The following is a 27509-nucleotide window of genomic DNA, read 5'->3' as shown; positions in this document are numbered from 1 at the left end:
AGCCTCTGTAAATAACACTCAGGGTTAACTCTGGTGCTGGCCATGAACCTGTGGAACAACTTGGAACATTTTTATATATTTACTTTTAAGCAAACAGTGACCCAAGGTAATGTTTTACGCTATTTGGAGATTGGAGAAATGATTGTGACTTTTAAATACAACTAAATTTACACCGAGAAAACAGAAGGAAGTATTAGGCAGTAACACCAGGCCATGTACTGACAGCTTTCCTAAAGTGTGTTGCTGGGGCCATTAAAAAACATAAAGCTATGGCACAGTAAACCTCTCCTGCCTTGCCCGCTGCTCCCCTCAGCAGCGTATTTCAGTCAGTCTGCCTGTTCTGTTCCCCACTCTGTCTCTGGTGAATTCTCTCACCCTCCCGCGCCTCTGGCCTGTACCCCAGCTATTGTATAAATAAAAAATAATCTTAAAAAGAAAAAAAACAAAACTTCTGCTCAGGGGCAACAGGTGCTACAGTTTCCTCCTGAACAAAAATATCTTGCATCTTGGCTCTCCAGAGATCCTAACCTATCCTGACATTTCTTCTTTCTCCTTCAAGACTTTAAAAACCTAGCCAAACACAAATTTTATTTAGGAAAGAACCTTCCAGGTATTCCCAACCAGCAACACTTCACCAGGTATAACTTCATACACATTAACCACCAATGACAAAAACTGTAAGATGTTTTAGGAAGGCAAATGCTTACAAGGAAGAGGAGAGACTAAAATGTTTGGGGGTTGAATTGGAATGTTGAATGGATCAAGGAAGAAAGACTTAGAAATGCTGATGAGAACTCTGCTTCTGGAAAAAAAAAAAAAGTAAGTTTTCAACCCTGATGATCTCAATATGGAAATTCCTAGAGACATTTGTGGGCTCTGATGAATGTGTAACTGTTGCATATTCATCGGGCTTTCTTAATCTTTGGGATGAGTTCTGTCAACTAAATTAAACTTTTAACTTAAGGGGACATGTTATAAAAATCTGTAGAATGAATAAATGAACAAACGAACGAATGAATGAACATATTTTCAATGTGTTGTTCTTCAAGCCTGATGATTTTTCTGTAGTTTAGATTACACAGGCCATGTGTATTGGCTTCTACCTAATACATATCAACTTATTTTCTTTATTATTTAGGTATCACTTAATTATTGTATTGTGTGTTGTGGCTGTGGATATTTTTGTTGTTGATACTACTACTATTAGAAGAAATATAGCAGCAACTGTTTAGTAAGTGCTTAGAAACGTAGTTCTAATCCTACCTTAGAGCATATTATTTCACTTAATGCTTACAATAATCTTAAGGAAATGGTATTATTGATATTATCATCATTTTAGATAGAAAACCAGGGTTAGTAAATAGCACAAAGATAGGCAGGATTTAAGCCTTGTTTAAGTGCCCTTACAACTGGTCTTTACTAAATTCTCTATCATCAATATCCTGAGCTTGATTATGCCCATACAAAATATCTTGCTTAGAAGAAAATTATGACAGCACTTTCCTTGAATATCTCTACCAAAGTGGCTGGTTCATGAGATATTTAAGCTTTAACATTTTCCTTCAGCTTTTCTTTCTTCTTAACATTTCTTTCATTTAAACATTACGGTACATGTAAATCTGCTAGATTTCCTTTCTGTCAAAAACAGCAAAAATTAGTTGAAGGGATGGGGCTATCTCCAATACAACCAATTTATGTAATTCTGTTTGACATTTCGAGAGAAGCAACTTACGTTATTTGTCTGACATTTTGAGAGAATGAGCCTTTTATGGCAGCCGGATGGTGCCAAGGAAAATCAGAGACTGACCTAGTCATTAAATATATGTGAGATTAGGAAAAAAACCTTAACTTCTCCGGACTTTAAAAATCAGCGAAGACAGACTGTCATTTCCAAACTGCTACATTTTAATTCCACACATTCATGATCCTATTAGTTAAACTGGCCCCAGAACCTACTTATCTTATTCCTTATTTTTTGTCCTATATTTGGAGGAGAGAAAGAAAAAGAGAGAAATATATGTTTCTAATAATACTGGCACCACAACTTCTAAAACTTCTAAACAATATAATTTAGGATACTGGTGTTCAAGAAGCATTTTTTTTTCTGGTGATAAAATATTTACTGAGTGAAAGGGAGGAGGTAATGAGATAAAGGCCCCTGTATAAATGCAATGCTTTTAAAAAAAAAAAAAAAAGTTAAGGTAGAAGCAACTGTTAAGATTTTGTCCTCAATGCTAGTTGAAACAAGTAAATTAAATGGCCATATTGTTATTTAGCATCTCCTAGTGGCCTGCTAGCATATGGTACATTTTGAAAAACAGGTTTAATTGGTTCTACTTTGCCTACTGAAATGTGAAGGCTGATGATTCCTATGTACATTCAATTAATTAAGAAAAAAAAAATTAAATCCCTGTAACACACTCCCTAGATGACAGAAGTTAATCATTCACAACAGCAGAACCACAGGTAACTGCTACAACTGAGTGACTTCTAAGGTTTCCAGCTAAGGTATTATTTAAATTTCATATATCTCATCACTGCCTAAATCACTAATATTTATGCCACCTAGCCTCCAGTCTAATTTTTAATGTAAAACAAAACTCCTTTAGGAACTCTAATTCTATACACAGCACCTGACACAGCAGTGGAAAGAATACCACATGGGATCTTAATTAGGAAATAAATGTAGTACATTTGCACCACTGTAACAAATAGGTACCAGCAGAAATAGCTTCTCTTAACAGAGAGACAGAGAGACAGAGACAGAGCTCAATAACAAGGACAATAGAAATCATTTAAAAATATAAACACAACAAATGACTATGACAGATAAACAAAAGAGATAAAATAAAGCAGGCCAAGCATAACCTCCCTTTAATCTCTTATTCTCTCTCTCTCTCTCTCTCTCTCTCTCTCTCTCTCTCTCTCTCTCTCTCTCTCTCTCACACACACACACACACACACACACACACACTCCTTTTACTTGGATTTAACTTCATTTTAATAACCTAGGAGGGAATGCTGAATAGAGTCTATCACCTACCTTCACAAAAAAAAAAAAAAATGCTCACACACAATAAGTAATAAAAAGTAATGATTGGAAACAAAATAATAGTGTACTAACTTGTATTATTCAATTTTAGGCCATTAAAGATTTACTTGACCTGAAAGTTAATCTTCACCCAGAGCACTCATGTCATAATAGTTCCCAGAGGGTAGACAATCTTTCATTTTATATCTAAATTTAACTACTATTATCTACAAAGAGGCCTATTCCAATACTTAATAACATAAGGAAATCCATTTTTATAAGAATTCTATTAAAACAAAATGAAATAAGCAAAAACTACAATATATACATATTCATAATGTAAAGCTCAACTTTGGTTTTGGTACTTTATTTTAGGTAATTAGCAGGAAATTAGTTCATTTGGAATCAGGTTCTTTTTTTTTTTTTTCTAAAAAGAGCTAAAAACCAAAAATATAAAACCCTGCTTTACAACAGAGTATGTCAGTGAGGGAAATCTTGTCTACATATACTTGACTAAATTTTTAGATTCAATTTCCTAGGTTTAATATGATTTCTAGAAAAATCATCTCGGGATCTATGTTTAGCTGCTTAAGTAAGAAATACCATTCATCCACACCTCTCTTAGGAGGTGAATATTCCAGCAATTTTTTTCCAAGAAGGTGTAAATTTACTCTGCCCCTTCTGCTGATGTACCTTATACTGCAATGGTTTACCCAGGGGAGAATGTGCAGAGAAAGCAGAGACTCCTGCTTGACCCCTGCTGGCAATCAATTTATGGCCTCAAGCATAGAGCTTGATAGCCCTTGCAATTCTGTATTACCTTTTGTAACTCTTGATATTATTCTTATTCATATAAATGTCAAATTTCTATTGGTAACCTGACCTAAAAGTATCCGTAACCTCAGTGTACACCCTTTAAAACAACTAAGAAAAGGAGGGGCCAAATTAAATTATATATATTTTAAATTAAATATACAATAAAGGAAATTAAGAAAATAGTTTTTTACTAAACATCGGCTCCCAATGCTACATGATCATATAAAAAATATAAACTAACTTTGAAGAAGGAGCTATCTTTGCAATAATGATGAAGGAGTACCTGCTGGTTTTATTTTATTTTATTTTATTTTTAGTGAAGAGGATTATCAGTAAAGAATTAGAGAAGCCAAAGCTAGGAAGGTAGCTGACTTTCAAAGCCATTTTCTACATAATACAATTATAATAGTATGCAGGTGTGAGGCTGCCAGCAGTAGGTCATATGCACAAAACCACATTCTAGATATATTCATCTCTGCTCACTTCCCAATACTGCTACATTTAGGTGACAATAGAGCTGTAAAAACTTGAAAGCGGTGTCTGTAAAAACTTGAAAGAGATGTCTAACAGGACCTTTGGCTCCCTTGACTGGGACTAACTTCTACTTAAGCCAGCAAAGTTTTTGCTGTCCTTCCTGTAGACTATTCTACATGATTCTAAAATCTCTACATTCTATAGCACAAGCTAACCTCAACAACAACAGAAGTCCTTCATTCAAAAAAGATTTCATTTAAATATGCTTTAGGCATATTTAGGTTTATGCTTTAGGCACTGTGGGATCTGAAGATACACAAATGAAAGGTCTCGGGAATTCACTTGGGGGGATCTCTGGTGGGAAGGCCCACAGATATAAGCAAATACAGAACAATGTGATAAGCACCATAACGAAGATAAGTTGTAAGGAGATGATAAATGTAAAATCCTTTGCAAAACTCCTGGCAACTACCACATATCAGTAAGCAGTAGGTGGTATAATTGCTACTGCTATTGTTTCTTGTACTGAAGGCAGTGTGGAAGCTATGGAACAATGCTGATCAAAGAAAAACAAGGTTTGTAATTTAGACAGAACATTCTGGCAATGAAGGGTGAATCGGAGGGAGTGAGCCTGACGTTAGGAAAGGGATTTATGAGGCTACACAATTGAAAAGAACTTCCTCAATGAGGGCAATGACTGGGGATGAAGACAGACATGAGTCACGTGGAAGATCGAATTCATGGGACCTGTTGGCAGATTAGATCTGGTGCGAGGAGGTGAGAAGGAAGCCCAAAACAAACGTGCTTCAGAGTTGGCTGGATGGACAATAGCGTGTTTTACCAAGATAAAGGGGACGGCAGGAAGAGCAACTGAAAGGTGAGGATTGTGTGCCTGGGGGACCAACAATCCCAGTAACCTTTTCTCATTCAAGTGAGCTGGGTGGTAGTTGATGAAGGTACAGGTGTGCGCTGGGGAGCTGAGGAGTGGGTGGATGGACCAGTGGATGTTGGAGGGAGGGAGAGTGGGAAGAATTGATTGAGACTGAAAACTTTAGAAGGGCATTGGCCAATCAGGAGAGAAGAAAATGAGCCTGGAAGACTGCCTGCTGGAGTTCACAATCAGGAATCGAACAAGAGCAGTTACAGCGAAGGAAAAGTGAGCAGAAAGTGAACATCGCTCTAAATAAAATTCAGAGAATTACACTAAAAATATTTTCAAGATGGAATCTGATCATTTTAAAAGTAAAAACACTTTCATAAAAATTTAAATTCTAGCACAAATCTCCTTTTAAAAGGGAGAGAAAAAATTAGGAAATTGAGTTATAACAGCTGAGAACAGTCAGAACAAATTGGACAAAGAAACGACTCTTATCGAGGGGAAAACAACTAAAAAGAATCATGTATTTTACAATTGAAAGAATGAATCACATTGGGTGCCTTGGGGAAGGAAATTCTATGGGGACTCAATATGAGGGGGTGGGGGGAAGCAAATAGTGTCTAAAAAAGGTAGAAAATGATAAATGTTAAAATAAAAAAAAGTATATGGAAAAGAGTCATTACTGGACAGCTGAAGTAAAATAGTGTTCTAAAAGGAGTTTGATATTTGGTCTGATTAAGACTTGCTCTAAATAATAATGAATGGAAGAGAAACCTATTCATTTTAAAGGCTATTAACAAGAAAGCTTGATTTTATTGATCAAAATAGATTTGATTAGAAGCAGAAAAATTCCCACAAGAATCTAAGGCACCTCTCCCTGGTGGCGCAGGGGGTTAAGCACCTCACTATGAGGCAATCCGCAGCCTCTGCAGCACAAGGTCGATCCCCAGCTGGCCAGGGCGAAACCCACATGGTGCACAGACCTCTCCTGTTGTGCCTGCTGCTCCCCTCAGCAGTGTATTTCATCAGTCTGCCTGTTCTGTTCCCTGCTCTGTCTCTGGTGAATCCTCTCACCCCCCACCCCTGCATCTCTGGCCTGTACCCCAGCTCTTGTATGCATAAATAAATAAATCTTTAAAAAAAAAAGAATCTAAGGCACCTAAAGTAAACACAAGCAAAAGCCCATTGTGCAAGTAACCCCGCACAAACTCAAGGAAAAACTGAGCTGGAAAGAAGCTCATACAGACTAGAGAGAAATGTCCTTTCTCCCCTGTCTACCTCTCCTGCTGTAATACATAACCATGTAGTAATTCTGGCAACATGCCAACACCAATGTACTGGGCACCTTAAGTTGGAGATGGCAGTAGAACATACATAAAACTTTGTGTGTATGTTCTGTCCCCAGAATGACAAGCATCGGAAGGAAGGATACCTTCGAGATGTTACAGAAGCACAAGAAGGGACTCACTACCAGACTGAGGCAATTGTTACACACATAGTACAAAGGAAATCTAGGGCAAGAAAGAGTGGTGATAACACTGATTCCTGTTTGACGGGAGAAAGGAAAAACTTTGAAAGTTAAATTTAAGTCTTTGGTAAAATAGTATTTTCTTGAGTTACTCAAAAAAGGCAACCTGCAATATACCAAGACCGAGTTTACTCTGTGAGGTTATTTTTGCAGACATATATTTTAAAAACTGAAATGTTATCACCACCAACAATAATAAAAACAAACATCCACTCATGTTCAACACCAGGGATGGTACCTGAGAGAGAAGAAAAGCAGATGCTTATAAGCAGAACCTTAAAATTATGACTACAAATTCAGCTCTTTCTAGGGGAAGTTATCAAACTGCAACATGAGAATTTTAAAAAAATTACAAGTAGTGGCAAAAATTGTAGGAGGCCCCTCCATCTCCATTCCCTCCACAGAAACAGATTTTTGGCCAGACGCATGATGCCTGGAGGAACACTGTGTTTCTGAGCCTCTCTTGTGGGTAGAGAAAGCCACTTTGTAATTAATGAAATACAAGAGAAGTGTCATTTACAACTTCCAAGAAAGTTAGCTTTGATAGGAAAAAGGGGTACACCCCTTTTCAGTCCTTGTATCCTTGGACCAGCTATCATGCAGGCTTGATGGATAAATTTTAAGCAGTTATTATGGACCCTGACAAAATGCACAGTAAGGATAGCTGAGCAACAAGATGGAATCTTATGGGCCTCCCTGGTGGCGCAGACAGCACTGTGAAGCTGTCTGCAGCCTCTGCAGCACGGGTTTCATTCTGGCAGGCCAGGGAGCTACCTACATGGCATGGCAGACCTCTCCTGTCATGCCCGCTGCTCCCCTCAGTAGTGTGTTTCAGTCAGTCTGCCTGTTCTGTTCCCCACTCTGTCTCTGGTGAATCGTCTCACCCTCCCGCACATCTGGCCTGTACCCCGGTTCTTGTATACATGAATGAATCTTTAAAAAAAAAAAAGATGGAATCTTAGATCCTTGCTACTGTGGACTGTCCCACCAGCACAAGATTGCTACCTCCCAATGCTGTTTTTTTGTCTTTTTTTTTTTTTTTAATGTAGTAGAATAGTCTCTGTCTTGTTTGAGATATTATTTTACATTTTTTGGTCATTCACAGCCAAAAACCAATCCTTTCCAAAGTGGGGTACTCCATGAGACAGAAGCTAAAAGCATGACATTAGTTTAGTTGGCCAGCAGGTAAGGACTCACATGGCAAGCTGGAAAGCTAATTAATGTTATAATACATGTTGGCAAAATATTTGGTCAAACTGTCACCTGCTGAACCTTGGAACACAGACTAAGTGTTAACAGTCTGTAGCGAAGTACACAAAAAAATTTAGAATGCAAATATTAGCTGGCTCCTTCTTATTGCTCTTAGCAACAAGGAACTAGACTAGAGCTAGTCAGTTGTAAACTGAGATTTAAAAAAAACAGAATTTTGCTAAGAAATCTCTCTGCGAATTATAATTTGACTCAGAATCCTCTGATTCTGAGGTTTGCTTGCAAAAGCCAAGCAAAGCAATTACAAGCACTGGGTACAATGCCACAGCCACCTGAAAAGACAGAATTGGCACTACCACCGCCCCCCCTCCCATCACATATTGGCTGAGTTTTCTGGCAAAGGTGGGATTAAGAATGCTTCAGATGGCGACAAGAGTCATCAGCAAATTTGGAACAGGGGTGATGGACAGAGGACAGTAAATAATAGAGTCTCCAAGGTCAAACTCTGTTCAGACTTGATTTTTGGCTACACTGAGTTTATGCAACTAATGAGAAACAAAGACTGTAAGCATACTAAGATTTTTAGGAACTTAAGTTGCCAAATATTCACCAGGATAGTCCGCAGAGCCTAAAACTGTACAACTACTAAAGCAGTATTTCTGAATTAAGCACCAGAAGGAGGGAGGCAGAAAATATTAGCACTCACTCGGGAAAGCATTCTTCCTAACACCTATATCAGGAAATGCAGGACAGAACAGAGGACACCCAACCAGTGAGATTCTCTGACAGGGGAATATCCAGGCCCAGTACATGGGGCAACTGACTAACGCCTTTGAGCAACAGGGCAGAATCTTTGTGATTCCAACCAAGCAGGACTTGATCATTCTCATTAAAGAGTAATGCTCCCATTTTCAAAAGTTCCCATGCTCCCATTTTCAAAAGTTTTATTGTTTTTTTTATTATAATCACCTATTTCTATCCCATCTCAAATAGGAAATTTTTGCCATTCAATTTATAGCCATCAGCCCATAGAACATCACATGTCAATCTGAAAGAGGTACAGCATCACCCAGACACATCAGGTATGGATGAAAAAGGGGTAATACTGGGATTATTTTTCCTAGACCAAGAGTAAATTCTGTTAACATATGTAGCAAGAAGCGTGGTGCAATGGGAGACACTGGGGCAGAGAATACTAGTTGCTCTTCACTAGCTCACCTCACCTTATTTCCAGCAGAGTTGTTAGTTTTCAGAGGGGCCCAAGGTCCCTCACAACAAAGATTAGATTGCTTAGCCTTCCTTCTAGCTAAGTGAAGACATGACTAGGTGAAGACATATTCAGAACAATCAAAGGTGACAAGTGTGACACTGAGAAAGTACCCCATCTTGGCCCCTCACCTCCTGACAGGTGAGAATGCAAATTTGATGGCTGAGCCCAAGCAGCCATCTTGCACCAAGACATGATAGCTGTATCCTGTACCCCTGAACTCCTGGACCTTATGTCGCACTAGCCCTGGGCTTCATTTACTTCATGTACTTGACTGCAACGTAAACAACTACTTGCTTTATGTCATCTTTTTTCCTGTCATTTCCAGAGAAATCAAACTATGAATTTTATATACATAAACATGTACTCACAAATGTGCATCAGCTAGTGAAGGCCCTTCATTTTTACTCTATCACAGGCAATATTAAACCTGTTAGACATAACTAAAGAAAGAAGCTATGTTTTCATGTAATACCTACAATTCAGTATTTCTTTCTTACCATGGAAAGTCTATAATAAGCATTTTTGGGGCCTCCCTGGTGGTGCAGGCAGTTGAGCACAGTGCTGTGAAGCTGCCCGCAGCCTCTGCAGTGCCAGTTCGATCCCCGCCGGCCTTGGAGCAACCCACATGGCGCTGCAGACCTCTTCTGTCTTGCCCACTGCTTTCCTCAGCAGTGTATTTCATCAGTCTGCCTGTTCTGTTCCCCACTCTGTCTCTGGTGAATTCTCTCACCCTCCTGCACATCTGGCCTGTACCCTGGCTCTTGTATAAATAAAAATCTTTAAAAAAAAAAAAAAAAGCATTTCTGCCCTCTATCCCACCCATATCAGAGTTAATATAGAGTTGTTTTACAATCATTAACAAATAACTTAGCGATAAGTATTTAGACAGTATTAACCGGGGTTGAAATATATCAGTGACTAGAATATAGTCACCAAATTTTACCAACATTTTAATATTTTACAGCTAACAAATATTTGATATATATTCTAAGTATTAGTTGAATAAATGTAAAACTTAGGCTTTGAACTTACTATTAATTCACTGTGACTACTTGCAGAGTTAAAATGGTCAGATATTAATAATCTGAGATTCAATCTTTAAAAACAATTATGGGTTACATTACCCAGTCTTTTCCCCATTGTTTGCTACTGATATAGTACTTTTCAGCTATAACCACAAAGTCTAGGACATTTGAAAGTACACATACTGTACATTCTCCCTTGATTTCTTCCTGGTTCTCATTAAGAACATAAGGTCCAAGGTATAATAATGAGGACTCAGAACATGTGCATAAGAGAATGAGAACAGGGAGGCAAGAGTGACCCATAAAGACTCTGTGCTTCCTTGAATCAGCAGCAAGTGATAAAACAGATTCTGCTAGAAACTACAGCTATTTCTGGGCAAGAGGTTGAGGTGCACATTTAAGAAACTTGGCTGTAAAAAAGAAGGATTAATTGGGAGATAAAAGGAGGACTTACAAAATGTTTTAAACATATCAGATTATGTATGATAAGAGGTCTGTAACAAATAATAACCATCAGCACAGCATTTTAGAATATGCATTTGTATACACACTTCATTAAGAAACTGCAATTTGCAGTTAAAGACATTGTACAGGTAAACTGCTCATTACTTCTATTTGTAGTTTTTCTCCACATGGTCACATTCAAATCCAGTTTCTCTATCATTCCCTTACCCAAAGAGTCTCCACATGGATGGGGACTGGAAATAAAAAGAAGGGGAGCCGACAGCACTAAGTGAAATTAAAATTTTAGGAGCCAGTATGCATAAATTACACTTTTCTATTAAATAGTACAATTTTTAATTTGAAAACTATGATCATCAAATTTTTCCTTAAAAGATCCTATTTAGAAAGACTAGATACCACAGCAGTAACAAATAAAATTTGGAGGTTAAGAGGCTGGAGACTGAATATAAACGCTGCCAGCTATTAGCAGTGACCTTTGGGTAAGTCAACCACAATATGTCTTCATTTCCTTACCTATAAAATGGGGGTAGTAATATTTCCTATCTAGTATGTGCCTCTGTAAAGACTACAGGAATAAACACATGTAGGGTACTTAACACATTGCTTTCAGCATATTATATGCTCAATAAATGCTACCTAATAATTATTGTTAGCTGTTAGTCACCAGGGTACATCGAATACAGATCTCTAAAAAGACAGAGTATTCTATTCCACCAAGGGGAATATATCTGTTTCTTTGCAAAGAGCAGGGGACTTTACTTATGAAAAGAGTATCTTAGTTATAACCACTGGGAAATACTGCTCTAGGTCTTAATCTTATAGGTTGCAGAGTAAGTGTCACTCATTCAATGTATAAACATTATTGCTGCTTCATGACCTGGGCCCCTTGCTGCTATGTATACACCGTGGCAATATGGGGTCAAGGAAGACTAACTGTCTTAAGAACTGGAAATGCAGATGTCACTAGGACCAGGAAGACTTGTTTTGACATTAGACATTACTACATCACAATAACTTTTGAACACTTAAGAAAATTCACGACTCTTTTATATATAATTTAGGAACCCTGCACCACGCCTGCTTACAAGAGGCAACTTCGATCAAGAGTTGACCCTTACTATTTTCATGTTCCTAAAACTGCAACATCCCTTGTTTTCTGATGTCATCCTTTCAGGATGTCCTCCTACATTGGTCAGACCTTGATTTTTCTTTTTTCTTTTTTTTTTTTTAAGGTTTATTTTATCTATACAAGAGCTGGGTTACAGGCGAGATGCATAGGAGGGTAAGAGGATTCAGCAGAGACAGAGCGGGGAACAGAACAGGCAGACTGATGAAATACACTGCTGAGGGGAACAGCGGGAAAGACAGGGGAGGTCTGCTGTGCCATGTGGGTTGCTCTTAGGCTGGGGGGATCGGACTGACATTGCAGAGGCTGCGGTCAGCTTCATAGCATTGAGCTCAATTGCCTGCACCACCAGGGAGGCCCAGACCTTTATTTTTCAATCTCTGTCACAGAATCACTTTTCCTTTTCCATCACTCAGATATTGATGACCCTTAGACTTAAGTTCTTCGTCTTCCATTTTCTTTCTTCTAGATGATTCCATAACCCACAGATTCAGCAAAAACAAAACTTAAGATCTCTCAGTATGTCCAAAACCAAACTCATCATCTTTTTTTTCATTCTCCTACCCTGATAAACTACATCGTGTTCTACTGTATCTCTAGAAAAGGTAACAAGGAATCATACCTGACCCTACTCATCCTCCCTTCTAAACACACATTGTGAAATTTATTTTAGTATTTGCTGAGTCCACCTACTGTCTCCAAGAGTGACATCACTACAGCACACTGATTGTGGACTGATTCAGGAATCATATGGTATGAGTTTTCATCAGGGTTCTACCACTAACTGCATGACCAAGGGCAAATCTCTTAATATCCTTGGGACTTGAGAAAAAAAAATAAGCTAATATATATGCAAAGCCCTCATAGCTGTGCTTCTCACAAAAGTACACAAAATATATTAGCTCTTAGCTTTTACTATTATTATTGTTATTATTATTTTAAGTATTGTTACTGTTGCATTTATTATCATGCTGGGTGCAGAAGTGATAAATGAAAAAATGAATCTCTGAATTGATATGTATGTAGTGCCATTGGTAGGAAGATTACTATATAGCAGAAACTGAAAATCTAGTCCTATTATGCAGTAATTCACTGCAAGTTCTCAAGAAATCTTTTAAATCATTTTGACCTTTGACATTCAACTATATAAAATGCAGATTAAAAATACCTATCCTACATACTTGGATAGGTCTTTGCGACAACATCATGACATAATATGCAAACCCCATGGAATATGAAAAGTACTTTGTCAGTAAAAATGCTTACTCAGAATATTACCTCACAGATATGTGATTTTCTCCTTATGTCTATGATAAAACATTGATGTAGGGAAATACACAGAGGATTAAGGGCAGAGAGCTTCTTGATTTCCAGATGGAATAACAAAACTGTATTAGAATAGGATGATATAAATTGCAAGGCGATTAGGAATGATCTTTCTACCCTTTTCTTTCTAGACTAGAAAGAAAATGGCAAGCTCAATCAATAGAAAATATAATTGCCTTCAAACCAATGAATCAAACTTGGGGTAGTCCCAAAATAATATAATATTTAGCACATGATATTAAAACCTTCTAACTATAAAACAGAACCATGATTTAAGAGAGGGTGAGACAGTTGCAATATAGAACCAATGTTTGTTGACTGAAGGGATTATGTCCATATGAGGGACAATAACACCTAGGAACTGCATTAAGGAGGGGAGAGCACACAACTACATATGGAAAACGAACAGTCCTTCCACTGGAGGCATCATGGTGCTGAGGACCAAGACTAACAGCCAAATGGTGGGGAAACTGATAGACACCAGTAAGAGGTAACGCCGAGGAGCCAAGACTAGAAGAACTAAACAGCCCACATCCCAACTATTAGAGGCATTTTGAAGATCACTGGATTGTCCATGCAACTACTAGCACAGCACCTGTTCCAAGGTAACGACTGTGAACTTGAGTCTACCATTCTGGGCTATAGGCAGTTAGAGCTCAAACCTTTGGGGAAGACACTAGCAGTGAAACTAGTAGAAGAAACTTCTTGAAGCAGAAAAGGTCCACCTGTGGCCACGACACTTGAGAGGTTCCTTTCTACAAACAACTTCTTATTATACAAAATACCTGTTTCATCCCTACCCGTGGACATCACTGGAATTACATTCATATCAAGTGCTTGCTGCTTTAAGCAGAGCTCAAAGCATTCAGGCCCTGGCAGCAGAAGCTCACATATCCAGGAAAACTCTGTTCTTGGAAATTGCTAGAAACAGAGTCTTGTTGCAACTCCCCAGAGATTGGAGAGTTCTGCAAGACAAACAATCTTTTATGTACTGCACCATCAACTTTGAGAAACACATGCTCCTCTAAGACTATGACTTCTGTTGGGACTGCAGCCATTCATAGTCCTGCTGCAGTTTGGTCCTGTATTCCCCAGATCACTCTGCTCCTGTCCACACAATTGAAGGAAAGTATAAGTTGTACAACCTGGAGACCAGAGTCAGACCACAGTTGAATGATCAGTGTCAGCCTACAGTTGATGGGAGAACCCTAAGGAACTGGAATAGAAAAGGGCATAGCAGCAAATTTCTCCCCAGTCAACTTGAGAACCTACTGGGGCAGCTTGGACTCTCGGTAGCCTCTACCTGTAATCTCTTTGCTTCCCACTGTAAAGTAGTATCCGGGGCAAAAACCTAGGAGTATATTCTGAAACCTGTAATCTTAATATAATACCAACCAATCAAGTTAAGGAAATAAAGCTGCCTAGCAAATTCTGTAGGTGTTAACACACAGTTTAAATAAAATGAAGAGACAGAGAAAATAAATGATGGAAAACAACAAACCCCAGAGAAAAAAATCTATATACATGTATTTAGGTAACTTACCTAAAGAAGAGGTTAAAGTAACATACCTAATTATGCTTAGTGAATTGAGGAGAAAAACTAACAAAATAAGAAGTATGAGAAAGCTTCATGTAGAAATAATGTAACAAATAACACAACAAATCATCTGAAAAAATGCAACAGAGTAGACGAAAAACAAAACTGCACTAAAAAAGAACAATAAAGTAGACAAGCAGCAGCAACTGATAGAATCAGCAAGATGGAAGACAGGGCAGTACAGAGCAACCAAACAGAGTAGGAAAAAAAAATGAAAACAGCATAAGATCCTTGCAGGATAACATCAAGAGCAACAACATCCACATTACAGGGGTCCAAAAAGAAGAAAAGAGAAATTGAAAGGGGCAGAAACCTTATCTGAAGAAACAGTATCTGAGAATTTCGCTAACTTAGTGAAGGAAAACATATCTAGGGTGAAGAAACTTAAAGGGTTCCAAACAAAATAAACCCAAATAGATATATTTCAAGACATATTATAATTAAAATGTTAACAACTAAAGATAGGGAGAGAATACTAGAAACATCTAAAGAGAACTGAATCATATATATAAGAGAATTCATCTAGGATTATCTATGATTTCTTGGTGTAAACTTGGATGACAGAAGGGAATGGCAGAATATATTTTTAAGGTGCTGAAAATAAGGATTAACATTTTACACTACCAGACTACTAATTGGAAGGAGGGATAAAGAACTTTACAGAAAAACAAAAATGAGGGGCCTCCCTGGTGGTGCAGGGGTTGAGACACAGCCTGTGAAGCTGACCGCAGCCTCTGCAGAGTAAGTTTGATCCCCGCTGGCCAGGGAGCAATCCACATGGTGCAGGTGACCTCTCCTGACTCGTCTGCTGCTCCCCTCAGCAGTGTACTTTGATCAATCTGTATGTTCTGTTCCCCAGTCTGTGTCTGGTGAATCCTCTCACCCCCGCCCCCAACACATACCTCTGGCCTGTACCCCAGCTCTTGTATGCATAATAAATAAAATCTTTTTTTTAAAAAAAAGGAAAACAAAAATGAAAGGAATTCACAATTAAACTGACTAGCAAGAAATACCAAGGGCCTCCCATACAATAAAAACAAATCCTACCTAGAGGTAGCAAGACACCAAAAATGTACAATGCAGGGTAGAGAGTAAAAATGTGGACCATTACAACAAGCTTGAGATTAATTTGTCCAAAAGGTTATAGATATGGAAACTTACACATAAACCTCATGATAATCTCAAGACAAAAACTGCTAGAAGAAAAACATTAAGTCCTTGGAAAGGAAATTTAAACATAATAAAAAAGGAAGATGTCAAAGCATAAGAGGAAAATAAAAAAAAATCACAAACTACAAAAATACCTCAAAGTAAATAATAAAATGGCTATAAAGACATATATTTAGTAACTACTCTAAATGTTAATGGTCTAAATTCAACAACTGAAAGACACAGAATGACTGAATGATAAAAAACACACTAACTTTCGTTACCCATTGAAAACTCTTCTTAGCACTAAAAACAAACACAGGCTGAAATTAAAAGATTTGGAAGACCACCTGATTGGAAAGTAGTAACCTGAAGAAGGCAGGTATAGCCATAATTAGATAAAATAGGTAAAGACATGTAGATAGTCTTAATGAAACAAAAAGGTAATGGCACCTATTATATATATATATATATATATATATATATATATATACACAAAGAATGATTGAGCATCGATACACAGTTATCATAAATAAAGTATTGAGACAGTATGGGGGTGTAACACCTTATTTACAACCAAGGATAGAACAACCAAAGAGAGAATAAGGAAATAAACAACAGCCTTAAATAATAAGCTAGATCGGGTGAACTTAATACTTACAGAATAATCCAATCAAAAATAACAGAACTTATATTTTACTTAAGTACATACAGAGCACTCTCAGTGAGAGATCACAAAGAGAAAATTAGAAAAACTGAAACATTTGAAACCTAAACAACATACTTCTCAACAGCCACTGGGACAGACATCTGATAAGCAGTTAATATCCCAGGGATTTGAAGAACTCAAGCAACTCAAAAACAAAAAAACAAACAATCCAATTAAAAAAAGGGCAGAAGATCAGAAAAGATAATTCCCAAGAGACATATACGCACATGAAAAATTGTTCATAATTACTTCTTATTATAAAATAACAAATCAAAGCCACAATGAGATATCATCTCATAGCTGTAAGAATGGCTTATATCAAAAATAAATTGTTAACAACAAGTGTTGGCAAGGGTGGGGGGAAAAAGGAGCCCTCATACACTATTGATTAGAATGAATATTGGTACAATCATTTTGGAAAACAGTATGCAGCTTCCTCAAAATGCTAAAAATAGAACTACCATATACTGCAATCCTTCATCTGGAAATCTACCTAAAGAAAATGAAATCATCAACTCAAATAGTATTATGCAACTCAAACGTCATCACAATGTTTACTGCAGCATTATTTACAACTGCTAAGACATAGGAAACAATCTAAGTGTTCAATGAAAGCTGATTTGATAAAGTGATGAGGTGATATACATGATAGAATACCATTCAGCTATAAAAAATAAAATTTACCATTTGTAGCAAAATGGAAGGAACTCCAGGGGGTTGTGCAAAACAAATCAAAAGGAGAAAGACAAATATGGATTAATCTATCTATATGCACAATATAAGGAAACAAACAGAGGAATGTAGTCAACAAAATAAAAATAAAGCAGTGAACACTGACAAAAGACCTGAGGTTGAAGAGGGTAGGGAGTGGCAGCAAATGTGGAGGGATTCTAATGGATGGTGGGGGATGAAAAAGGAATAAGAAAGCAAACAAATATATGAAATTAAAAAGAAAAAGAACAGTGTTGGGCAGCTCAGGATGTCAGGGAATGTAAAAAAAATCTATGCCAATAAGCTCATTATTATATTACTATACTTACTACTTTCGTCAAAAAAATATTTGCTGAGGGAGCTGGATATTATCTCCCAAGTTTAAGGTGTTGCTAACATAAGCCCAAAGCAACTGGACTTCCAACAATATAATTTGTGTAAACAGACAGGCCTTTTAATATATAAACTGTCATATTCCTTAAAATGTATCTATCAAGAGGACACTGTAACATAATTCTTTCACACTTGAATGTGTGAATTTGAGGACTCAGATATTCTTTTACTTCACATTAGAACATATGTTTGAAAAAAGAGATCTGCATGTTGTCATTTTTGAATATATGTGAATGTTTGGTTTATGCTGAGGAACAATTATGCAAATTCATTGCTTTTCATATGATGGGGGTCGATGAACCTAAGGTCCTGGGGACCCTAACTATATCATCCCCAACATATAAAAACATCAAATTCATCCACTGAGAAGTAACCCTTGTAAAATTACAAGAAAATTAAAAAATGAATGATTTTTGTTTTATACTTTTTCTATCCCAGAATTATATTAAGAGAGAAATCAGTCAAGTGACAATTAACATAAGTAGTGACATTCATGAGGCATTTATTAAAAACTATGAAAACACAAATCTTTCTAAAAGCAGAATTGTGCCTCTTACTTTATTCCATGTAGTTTTCTTTCCTATCCCTACAAATCCCATTACACATTTCAAGAAATTGTCTTATCCATTTAAATAAAAACATCAAATTACTTAATTTTCCAACTGGATTAATAAATTTAAATAGAATTCAAGTCATCTGATTGTCTGCTCATGACCAGCTGTTTTAAATTAGTGTATTAAGTAATTCAGACACTTTTCTTTGCAAAGGTTGCATGATTTAATAAATTCCCATATGCCTCGACATGTGCCAACACTACTAGGTTATCTTCAATCCAGCTGCTGTTATGATAATAGCTGCCAACTTTCAAACAACTGAAGAGAATAATGAATCAGCTTCAAGTTGGCTCATATGTAAACTTATATTGCTCCCAGCTAAAACATAGGCCAATTTCAACTGTAAAGAAAATTAATTACAAAGATTTTACCTCCACGGTTTGAGAAACATGGCACCACAAATACTGCTGAATTTGTAGTTTAAAAGCCTGCAGCTTCAGGTAAACTCCCAAAGTTTGGATTTCAGTCTAAAATGGCTTGTTTTAGGTTGTTTAGAGATTTGATTTTTTTCAAGAAACAGATTAGGGAATGCCTCGTCTCTAACTCATTACATGAATATTTGAGAAGTCTCACACTGTTGGAGAGAAAAAAAATAAATGAGACACTTATATTTTTAAAGGTTCATTACAAAAAAGGCTTGAAAGGCTTGAAATTATACAGGAACTGAAAAGCAGAGAGAACAAATGCGGCCCATTCTATGAATGGGCATTAGGCACAACACAGGGAGAGCAACAGGATAGCATTAGGCCCTGCTTTTTAAGGAGAACAGTATTGAGTTGAATTTTTAAAAAAAACATGAGACAAAAGATTTTATGCTAGGTCAGTAATCCAGACCAATGGGTCCACAGAAACGTCCATGTTTCTAATAAGCACTAATCTATTTAACAAAAATCTATGATGTTAGGTTTTCTAGGGAAAAGCACAAGCTCTCAGAACAGAAGTCAGTTTAAAATATTTCATTTGTTTGTAAATATTCATCATAGTGGAAAATTATTTACTGGCTGGATGGACTTACCCAAGAAGACTGGTAAATTCTTTCACTAAAGAGCAAAGCTATATCTTACACTGTGTGCACAAGAGTATGCTTGTGCTAATATTTGAAAAATAATAAGATGAACTGGGCAAAATACGCAATTATATGGTTCTGATGAACTATCTAAAACTCAGCAAGGAACACATTAGCATGATAAAGCTAATTGCCACAGGGGCCCCCGGGGCCCCTGCTCAGCATAAGCCACAAGAGGGAATAAAGGAACCCCCTGGTGTGCTAGGCCATCCAGGCTTGACAGCTGGCCCCAGCGCTGGCCTCAGTCAGCACTGGACCTCTGAGAGTCACAGAGGCAGTAGTTCCCTTGCCCTAACCCTGAGCAAGCTAGCCCTGTGGCTCTGGAGGTAAAATTTGCCTGGTCCAGTGCAAGTCACAGGAGGGAAGCCAGCAGGCTACGAACTGGGCCAGAATGGCTGGCTCTGAGCAGCTCTAGCCACAGCTTCCCTGAGCCCAGCAAAGAGCCTGGCCTGACCTCAGTATAGATCAGGTCTGGAAAGGCAGCTAGGGTTTCACTTTTGATATGGCACCAGGATTGGAGTTGGACAGATCTGGTTCAAGCAATCACCAGTGCATTCAAAGTTTTATTGAGACCATCGAGAATTGATATGGGCCAATCTGATTGGTGCTACACTAGCACCAATCAAACAGCTAAGGTTATAAAGGCAGCTTGAAAGGCAATATGGCTGAAGAGGATATAAGCCGGAAGAATTTCCAGCTGATTCATTCATCAGATGCCTTCAGAAGAAGGGAACTTAGCAGATGGCTGCAGACTCACTCATTAGACCCTTGAAGACAGAGTCATCAGGACTTAAAGAAATTCTTAGATCTTCACAGAGACCTGGCAACTATAGCTGCCTCCGGCTCAGCTTCTAACAATGCCTACAAAGAGCACCGGTGGTGTGGGCCTAGTGTCTCTAAAAGATCTGTTTGCTGTAGGCTTATGCCAACAGCTCTCAAAGAGCTGCAATACTGGTGTCTCTGGCTCCAGCATGGCTGACTGCTGACAAGCACTGCTGAATTGAGTCTGACCACCTCTGAGAGCTGTTTACCACTTTCAATCCTCCAGCACCACCTCCTGGCTTTCAGACTGTTGCTGTGAGCTGTTATGATGGCTCCTCAGTAGCCCCACCTGCGATCACTTCCAGCTGCCTCCATGAGCTGGATCCTGGCCCACTATGTACCAGTGCAACACCAGCTCCAGGCTCTCATTGAAGGGACAGCACCATCTTGCAGGAGCAGCCTTTGTTTTGAACTACTGAACACTGCAAACACTACCTGGGGTAGGACAGCGGACCATTTGTAGCTTTAGAAGTTCTTGCCTTTTTCCTTTGTTAATAAAATCCCATTGTTGTATCCTAAGCCTTTGTAGTGTCTTGCAACTGTGAGCACATGTGTGAGAACCCACAGTGACCTGAACCCACCTTGTTTTATAATGATAATGTGATTTCTTCTTCTTTTTCCATCTGTAATGTTCTCATGCATCTGTTTTATCTACCTACCTACCAGGTATGACATATTAGCTGTTTTCTCTGCTTTTGAATATACCTTGGGTATAATGTAAGGTGAAACTGTATACCAGGGTTGCTTTGCACTCATTGCATATACACATTGAAAAGTTATTTAAAAAACAAAAAACAAACAAAAAAATCCCACCAAAATAATAAAAACAACTCCTAGAGCCTTCCAGTAAGCTGAAATAGCTTCAGAAGACATCCATGGATGTCTCCGAACCCAAAGAAAGGAGAGTGACTTTAGCTCATGTGTAAAGGCAATGGACTATTATCTAATACTTGGATGTGATCATCTTTGACCTCCATATAGCTTGCAGCTGTTAGCTGTATGAACTACTGAAACTATTCAAGATGCAACATATTTAATAGGTCTATCTTTGGAACAACATAAAAGGCCAGAACTTATTGTGAAATTGTTGCCCAGTTCAGTAGCCACAGTAATTCTCCAAACAACTGAGTCAGCATTCCCCCAATAGAAGTGAAGGAGATGTGTTGATTCCTTAACTTCCCTGAATCAAATTAATGGAGCAAACTATTTGGACAGTGTTCTGGTCTATTCTGTGCAACAGGATGCATGTCAACACTTGGCAACATCTTGTGCAACAGGTATGAGTTGTGCACATTATCAACTACTGTTCGAGTAAGCAAGAAGAAATTTCAGACCTAACAATTTATTTTCCATTTCGAGAACATTCCATTCCCCCCTGCCAGTGTGCCCAAAGTCATCTTACATGACAGAAGTTTACCTACCATGAGGTAAAAGAAATGCTGAGGGGGCTCAAGACCAACAACAGACATTCAACATAAAAACCCTTAATCTGTATCCTTGACCTGAGTTCTTTTTAAGATCAGAAAGTAAGAGAGATGGAAAAGATCTGTTTTTGTTGTATTCTACTTTCAAGGCTGAAGATACTTAATGATTACAATTATGAAATCCTCGAATAAACACATCTTCTACTCACTGATTTGAATTTTTCAACAATTAGCTGTATTTGTTTGAATCCACACTTACTGTCTTTATTTTGGGTGGTTGCGACAATCAAGAAATGCCTAGAGGTGAAAAAAATTGGACACATAAATGGAAGATGGGGAAGGAAGGAGAAAGCAAATATAAGAAAAAAAGATTTTAAAAGATTTGTATGTATTCAGAGTTAGTGACTAATTGAAAGTGGAAAAAATAATTGCTTACAATTTGTATAAAGCAATCATAACTATGCAGTAGCTTGACGTGGTACAAAATGCATAATTGTAAATGAGAAGAGGAAAATAAAAAGTTGTATCTAAATTAACAATAACAAGCGAGGGAAAAAATGATGGAAAGTAGGAAGACCCGCGCCACAAATGCGCTGAAATAAATGACATCCCCAGAGGGGCGAACAGTGCCCTGCACTTGAGGAGATCTGTGTGACCCTGGCCACCGCACTATTTCCTGCCTTGTATAATCACAGAAAGCATTTCAATGTTTGGTAATGATGAGAAGGAGGATTCTGAAAAACATAATTATGGGCTGCAAGTGTTTTCTGTGGAAACAAAATTACCATTCATGTCTGAGATTGTGTAAATATGCCTTAATTTTGGTCAATAGCAATTTGAACTTTAAAACACAGTATCCCCAAGCCCCTTTATGAATCACAATTCTTCAAGTAAACTATAGGGATCAGTGTGTAAAAAAGCAGAGATGTTCCAGATACCCTTCAAAAAAATGCAATTTAGTAGAAAATTATCTATTATGTAGTGACATGATTTGGCTTCTCTCCATGTCAAAACCAGCCCATGACTTCAAAAAGCCACATTAAAGGAGATGCAAGCGGAGCGGAGCTGAAGCTATACTCATCTACTGGTCAGGTATAAAACCAATCACAATATCACAATATCAAAAGCACATTACCTTCGAAAGAGTGGCAGCCTTAACAAATTAACGGCGTGTCATGCACAGATGGAACATGGATATAAAATGAGAAGAGGGAAGAAACCACATCAAGGGTATCTGAAGAAACTTAAAGGCTTTGAAAGCTTCCAAAGTCTCGCCTTTCCTCTGGTACCTTTAATTGTGGCCACAATAAGTGCATTTTTGCCACATGCTTTTGAAAGAAAAAAAGAAATGGTTATTTTCTTAAGTGCTAACAGACTTACTTCTCTTTCAGAAAATCCACCACTCTTTTGAAGTCGGCCACGCAGTATTCTCTTTTCATTTCCATGAGTACCGTGTCTGAGGCAGACTGGACTGGTATGTGCAGAAAAGCGTAGACTCGGGGATGATTAAGGATTTTCGCCATTTCCTTGAAAAAGCGTAAGGAGAAAACCTTCATTATTTTAACAAATCAGGGAATGGTTTCCCTCAGATCAACACTCACAGTGCAAGCAAATAAGCATGACCGAGGCCACAGCAGCGATCTAGGCTCTTAAAAGTGAATGTCAGCTGGCAATAGCTTGATGACATTTGGGAATTTACTGGAACTTCTGAAGGACTCCTCAGAAGGTTATTTCCTCAAGTTAATCATCTCTTCCATGGATAACAAAACAGAGATCATCTCGTGCAATGCCTAATGAGTAAAAAGAGTTCTGAATATTTCAATTTAACCACTAGTCCACCCTCATCTCCTTGAAGTTATATACTCTGCCTTGTTACATGAGCTGGGTAAACAATAACATTCAAGGCAAACAGCTGAGGCCTCATAATCTCGTATACTTGAATAAATTTTCCAAAGTTAGGACAAGTCAATACTGCGTCTTGAATATCAAAAGAGAAAAAGGTATCTGTGGCTGATCTATGTCTAGTGAAAGTGTTTATTCTGGTGTTTTTTTGTTTTGTTTTTTGTGGGACCCTCGCCAGAGGCCGGGGATCGAACCAGCGCTGCAGAGGCTGCGGGCAGCTTCACAGCCCACCGCTCAACCACTGTACCACCAGGTGAGGCCCTATTCTGGTTCTACTACGCAAAAGGCGAATAGCAGACAATGAAGTCGGTGGGCTCACTGCTGGTCGCTTAATGACATCTACCCTTAAAATGTAGAGTTCAGAAGAAAGAGGGGAAAAAGAAGAAGAATTCATCTTGCAAAGTTAAAGAGAACAGATCTCAGTGGTAAAAACTAGGGAAGCCAGAGAGTGCTTCAAAATTCCTCCAAAAAAAAAAGTGGGTAGGAAAGAGGTGTCACTTGCGCATGTAAAGCAGCAGTAGGAAAAGGGATAAAGGAAGATCTGCTGCTGCTGCACGCTATTGGCTTATCAATTTGGGGAGTGGGAGAGAAAAGGGAAAGAGAGAAAGAGGAGAGAGGGCAAGGTGGGAAGGGAGCGTGGTCAGGAAAATGAGGAGAGAAGGAGCAAGCGCCTTTCTAGCCACAACTGGCAGAGCCGACCTAGATAAAAATGCCAAGAAAGGAGCTGGTCTCTAACTTGAATGTGTCCAGTGATTTTCAGCTTCTAGTCGATTTTCAATGATCGAGGAGTCAGTCCTGTGCTCTGTTTCTTCATTTTCTTTCCAATGGCTGTTAACACTGGCATTTTTACCAACGTGGAGGGGAAAAGTATAATTAGCTCAACCCGTCACCTCCTAATCAGCAGCTTAGCTGTTTTTTTTTTTTTTTTTAATTTATAGAGGCATGTTTTATTTATTTATTTATTTATTTATTTGTTTGTTTTTGTTTATACAAGCACTGGGGACAGTCAGAAGCGCGGGAGGGTGAGAGAATTCACCAGAGCCAGAGCGGGGAGCAAAACAAGCAGAAGGACCGAAGGACACTGCTGAGGGGAGCAGCGGGCGGCAGGAGAGGTCTGCCCACCATGTGGGACCCTCCTCCGGTGGCCAGGGAGCAGCCAGGGATCGAACCAGCGCTGCAAAGGCCGCGGGCAGCTTCGCAACCCAGCGCTCAACTGCTGCGCCACCAGGGAGGCCCCAGCTTAGCTGTTTTACAGAAATTTTGTTGACTAAGGAATTTAAATAATATTACTCTTGCATACCCTTTATCCAGACCTTCTTTACACCAGGAGTTAACAGATAAACGTGTATGTGATTACAGTGCACAGTACATACTATAACATATATATGTACACACATATATATGTACACACATCCCTTATTACATATATTACTAAATTATAGCTGGAGCTGAAAGAATTTTATATAGCAGAGAACTAACTGGCTAACGCATTACATAAAATTCCCTTCACAAGGCTGTTTGTTTCTGGGCTGGGTATTCAGACAGCACCTCATATCATTACTCCTCTGCCTACTATGTAAGGCTGCACGAGGCAGGGCAATACATAATGTGCCCTGCAGTACATATAATGGCCTTCTGCTGCGATTCTCTGCCTCTCAGCACAATTTTTGAAATATAATTTCACTCCCAATCTCTGTACCTCCATTTTGTAAAATGGAGATCAGAAGTACCCACCTTACAGGGCCACTGAACTATGGTGAAAATAAAATAATCTAGCATGTGTTTTTACATAAGCACTCAGTATATAATCTAATATTCTTCTTACTTGGACAATATTTAAAGTTCATGGTAACATTTTCATGCAGATTAATAAGAACCTGTCATTACGTAAAACAGCTTTTCCAGAAGCTAAACACCTGACATCCAACTGAAGGAGAAAGAACATTACTGAGTTGCATAAAATAGTTTGGAAGGGGTTGCAGCAAAAATGACCTTGAGCCAGAAAGGGTAGCTCAGTTTGTCCTGGAATCACTCTGGGTGGCCCATGACTATAAACAGGATGCCGCCCAGGACGAAGCTCTTCCCTGGGACAGTATAACGATTTATAAATTAAAACGTTAATAGCAAACAAGTAGGATAAATTTGGTGGGTTTTTTTCCCCCTTTGGTTCTAAAAACAAGACTCTCCACTAGTAATTACCTTCAACTCTATACTACAGATTTTGCAACTTCATAATGCAAAGCCCCTTAACATAAATAAAAATTAAGCTTGGACTTAACTAAAGTCTCTGTTTCTCCCACTAAAAGAATCATGACCTAATATAGATGAACATACTCCAAAGAGAAAAAGTACATTTTTTTGTTTAGTTTTTCCTTCTGTTCTTCTCAACACCACTGTTGGTTAAGGATAACGTTTGGTGTCCTCACCTTTCATAATTCTTACTAATAAGCATTAGCTTATTAGGTCCTGTGGTGTACAAGATCTGTTTCTTCCTCAATGATTCCCTACTAAGCTGATTCTGGTGTTACCAAAGTGTTTTCTTGGTCCTACCTTGCCCTCTGAAAAGGAATCTCCAAATGGAAATTATGTAAGAACTGGGATTATGTTTCACTCCTCTTTGTCTTTCTACATCTCCCCAATGGCTGGAAATAAGTATAATACCAGACATACATAATACATAGATATATGTTAAAACCTCATCAGCATATGTAAAGATACATAAAATATAACTGCTATTTGATAGGAAGACAAATTTTTAATTAGTAAGAGTTCAATTTGGCTAAAGCAGGACATGTATCTAAGCAGACAAACAAGTATAAAACTTAAAAACTTATAAATTATCTCTCTAAGCAAATACATTTTGATTCTTATATAAAGGTAGGACAGAGTTGGCAATATAACCCATGATGAGGCAATCTGTGATTTTCACTTACATAATTACATATAGTTGTTCCAAAAATTAAGGCATGTCTATATTACTGTCTTGTCTGGATATTTTATATAAATAAAATCAGACAAAGTGTTCTTTTGTGACTGGTTTCTTTAACTCATAATATGGCCAAGGGTTATCCATGTTAAATCATATATGCATTTTTTTCATTTAAATAAAAGGGAATTTATGAAATTTATTGAATATTTCATGTAAAACTATTCCAAATGTTCTGAATATTATTAAGATAGTAAAGCAATATGAATGGACTTTAACAGCTCAAACAATCTAACAACAAAAATGGATAGATTAACTGTTACAGAAAAGATCTTATTAGGAAAAATTATAATAGATACAACAGATGGCAGTATCAAAAAATGACATGGTCCAAAAAAAAAAAAAATTCTACGTGGTCCAGCAATCCCACTAGGTATCTATCCAAAGAATGCAGAAAGACTAATTCAAATGGATTCCTATGTTCACTGCAGCGCTATTTATAATAACCAAGTTACAGAAACAACCTAAGTGCCTAACCACAGAGGAGTTAGGCTCCGAAGAGCCTAACCACATTAGAAGATGCAGTATATACACATAATAGAACAGTACTTAGCTATTAAAAAAAAAAAAAAAGATGAATTTTTGCCATTTCCAACAACATGGATTGACCAGAGAGTATTATGTTAAGCAAACTAACTCTGAAGGAAAAAGCAAATATTGGATTTCATTCATATATGGAATATAAAAAATAAAAAAAAGGAACTTGGGCGTCCCTGGTGGCACAAGGGGTTAAGCACAGCACTATGAAGCTATCTGAAGCCTCTGTAGCATGAGTTCAATCCCCGGCCAGGGAGCTACCCACATGGCGCAGCAGACCTCACCTGTCTCGCCCGCTGCTCCCCTCAGCAGTGTATTTCAGTGTATCTGCCTGTTCTGCTCCCCACTCTGTCTCTGGTGAATCCTCTCACTCCCCTGTACCTCTGGCCTGTACCCCAGTTCCTGTATGCATAAATAAATAAATCTTTAAAAAAGAATAAAGGAAAAGACAA

General features: G+C 38.0%; 1 protein-coding gene across 3 annotated transcripts in view; it reads right to left on the bottom strand.

The window, feature by feature from the left end:
• CDKAL1 (CDK5 regulatory subunit associated protein 1 like 1) overlaps positions 1 to 27509 on the bottom strand; it is a 648948-nt gene that overhangs the window by 202052 nt on the left and 419387 nt on the right. For all 3 annotated transcript variants that reach the window (XM_037518925.2, XM_054698342.1, XM_054698343.1), the window contains exon 10: positions 23013 to 23158. In XM_037518925.2, the coding sequence (XP_037374822.1) occupies positions 23013 to 23158 (146 nt within the window). The remainder of the gene's footprint in view (positions 1 to 23012; positions 23159 to 27509) is intronic.

Source organism: Talpa occidentalis, unplaced genomic scaffold, assembly GCF_014898055.3.
Source record: "Talpa occidentalis isolate TD23 unplaced genomic scaffold, MPIMG_talOcc4v2.1 talOcc4.2, whole genome shotgun sequence".
In the NCBI taxonomy this organism is placed as follows: Eukaryota; Metazoa; Chordata; class Mammalia; order Eulipotyphla; family Talpidae; genus Talpa; species Talpa occidentalis.
Note: the sequence above shows the minus strand (reverse complement) of the source record. Positions and strands in the feature narration are given on the sequence as shown.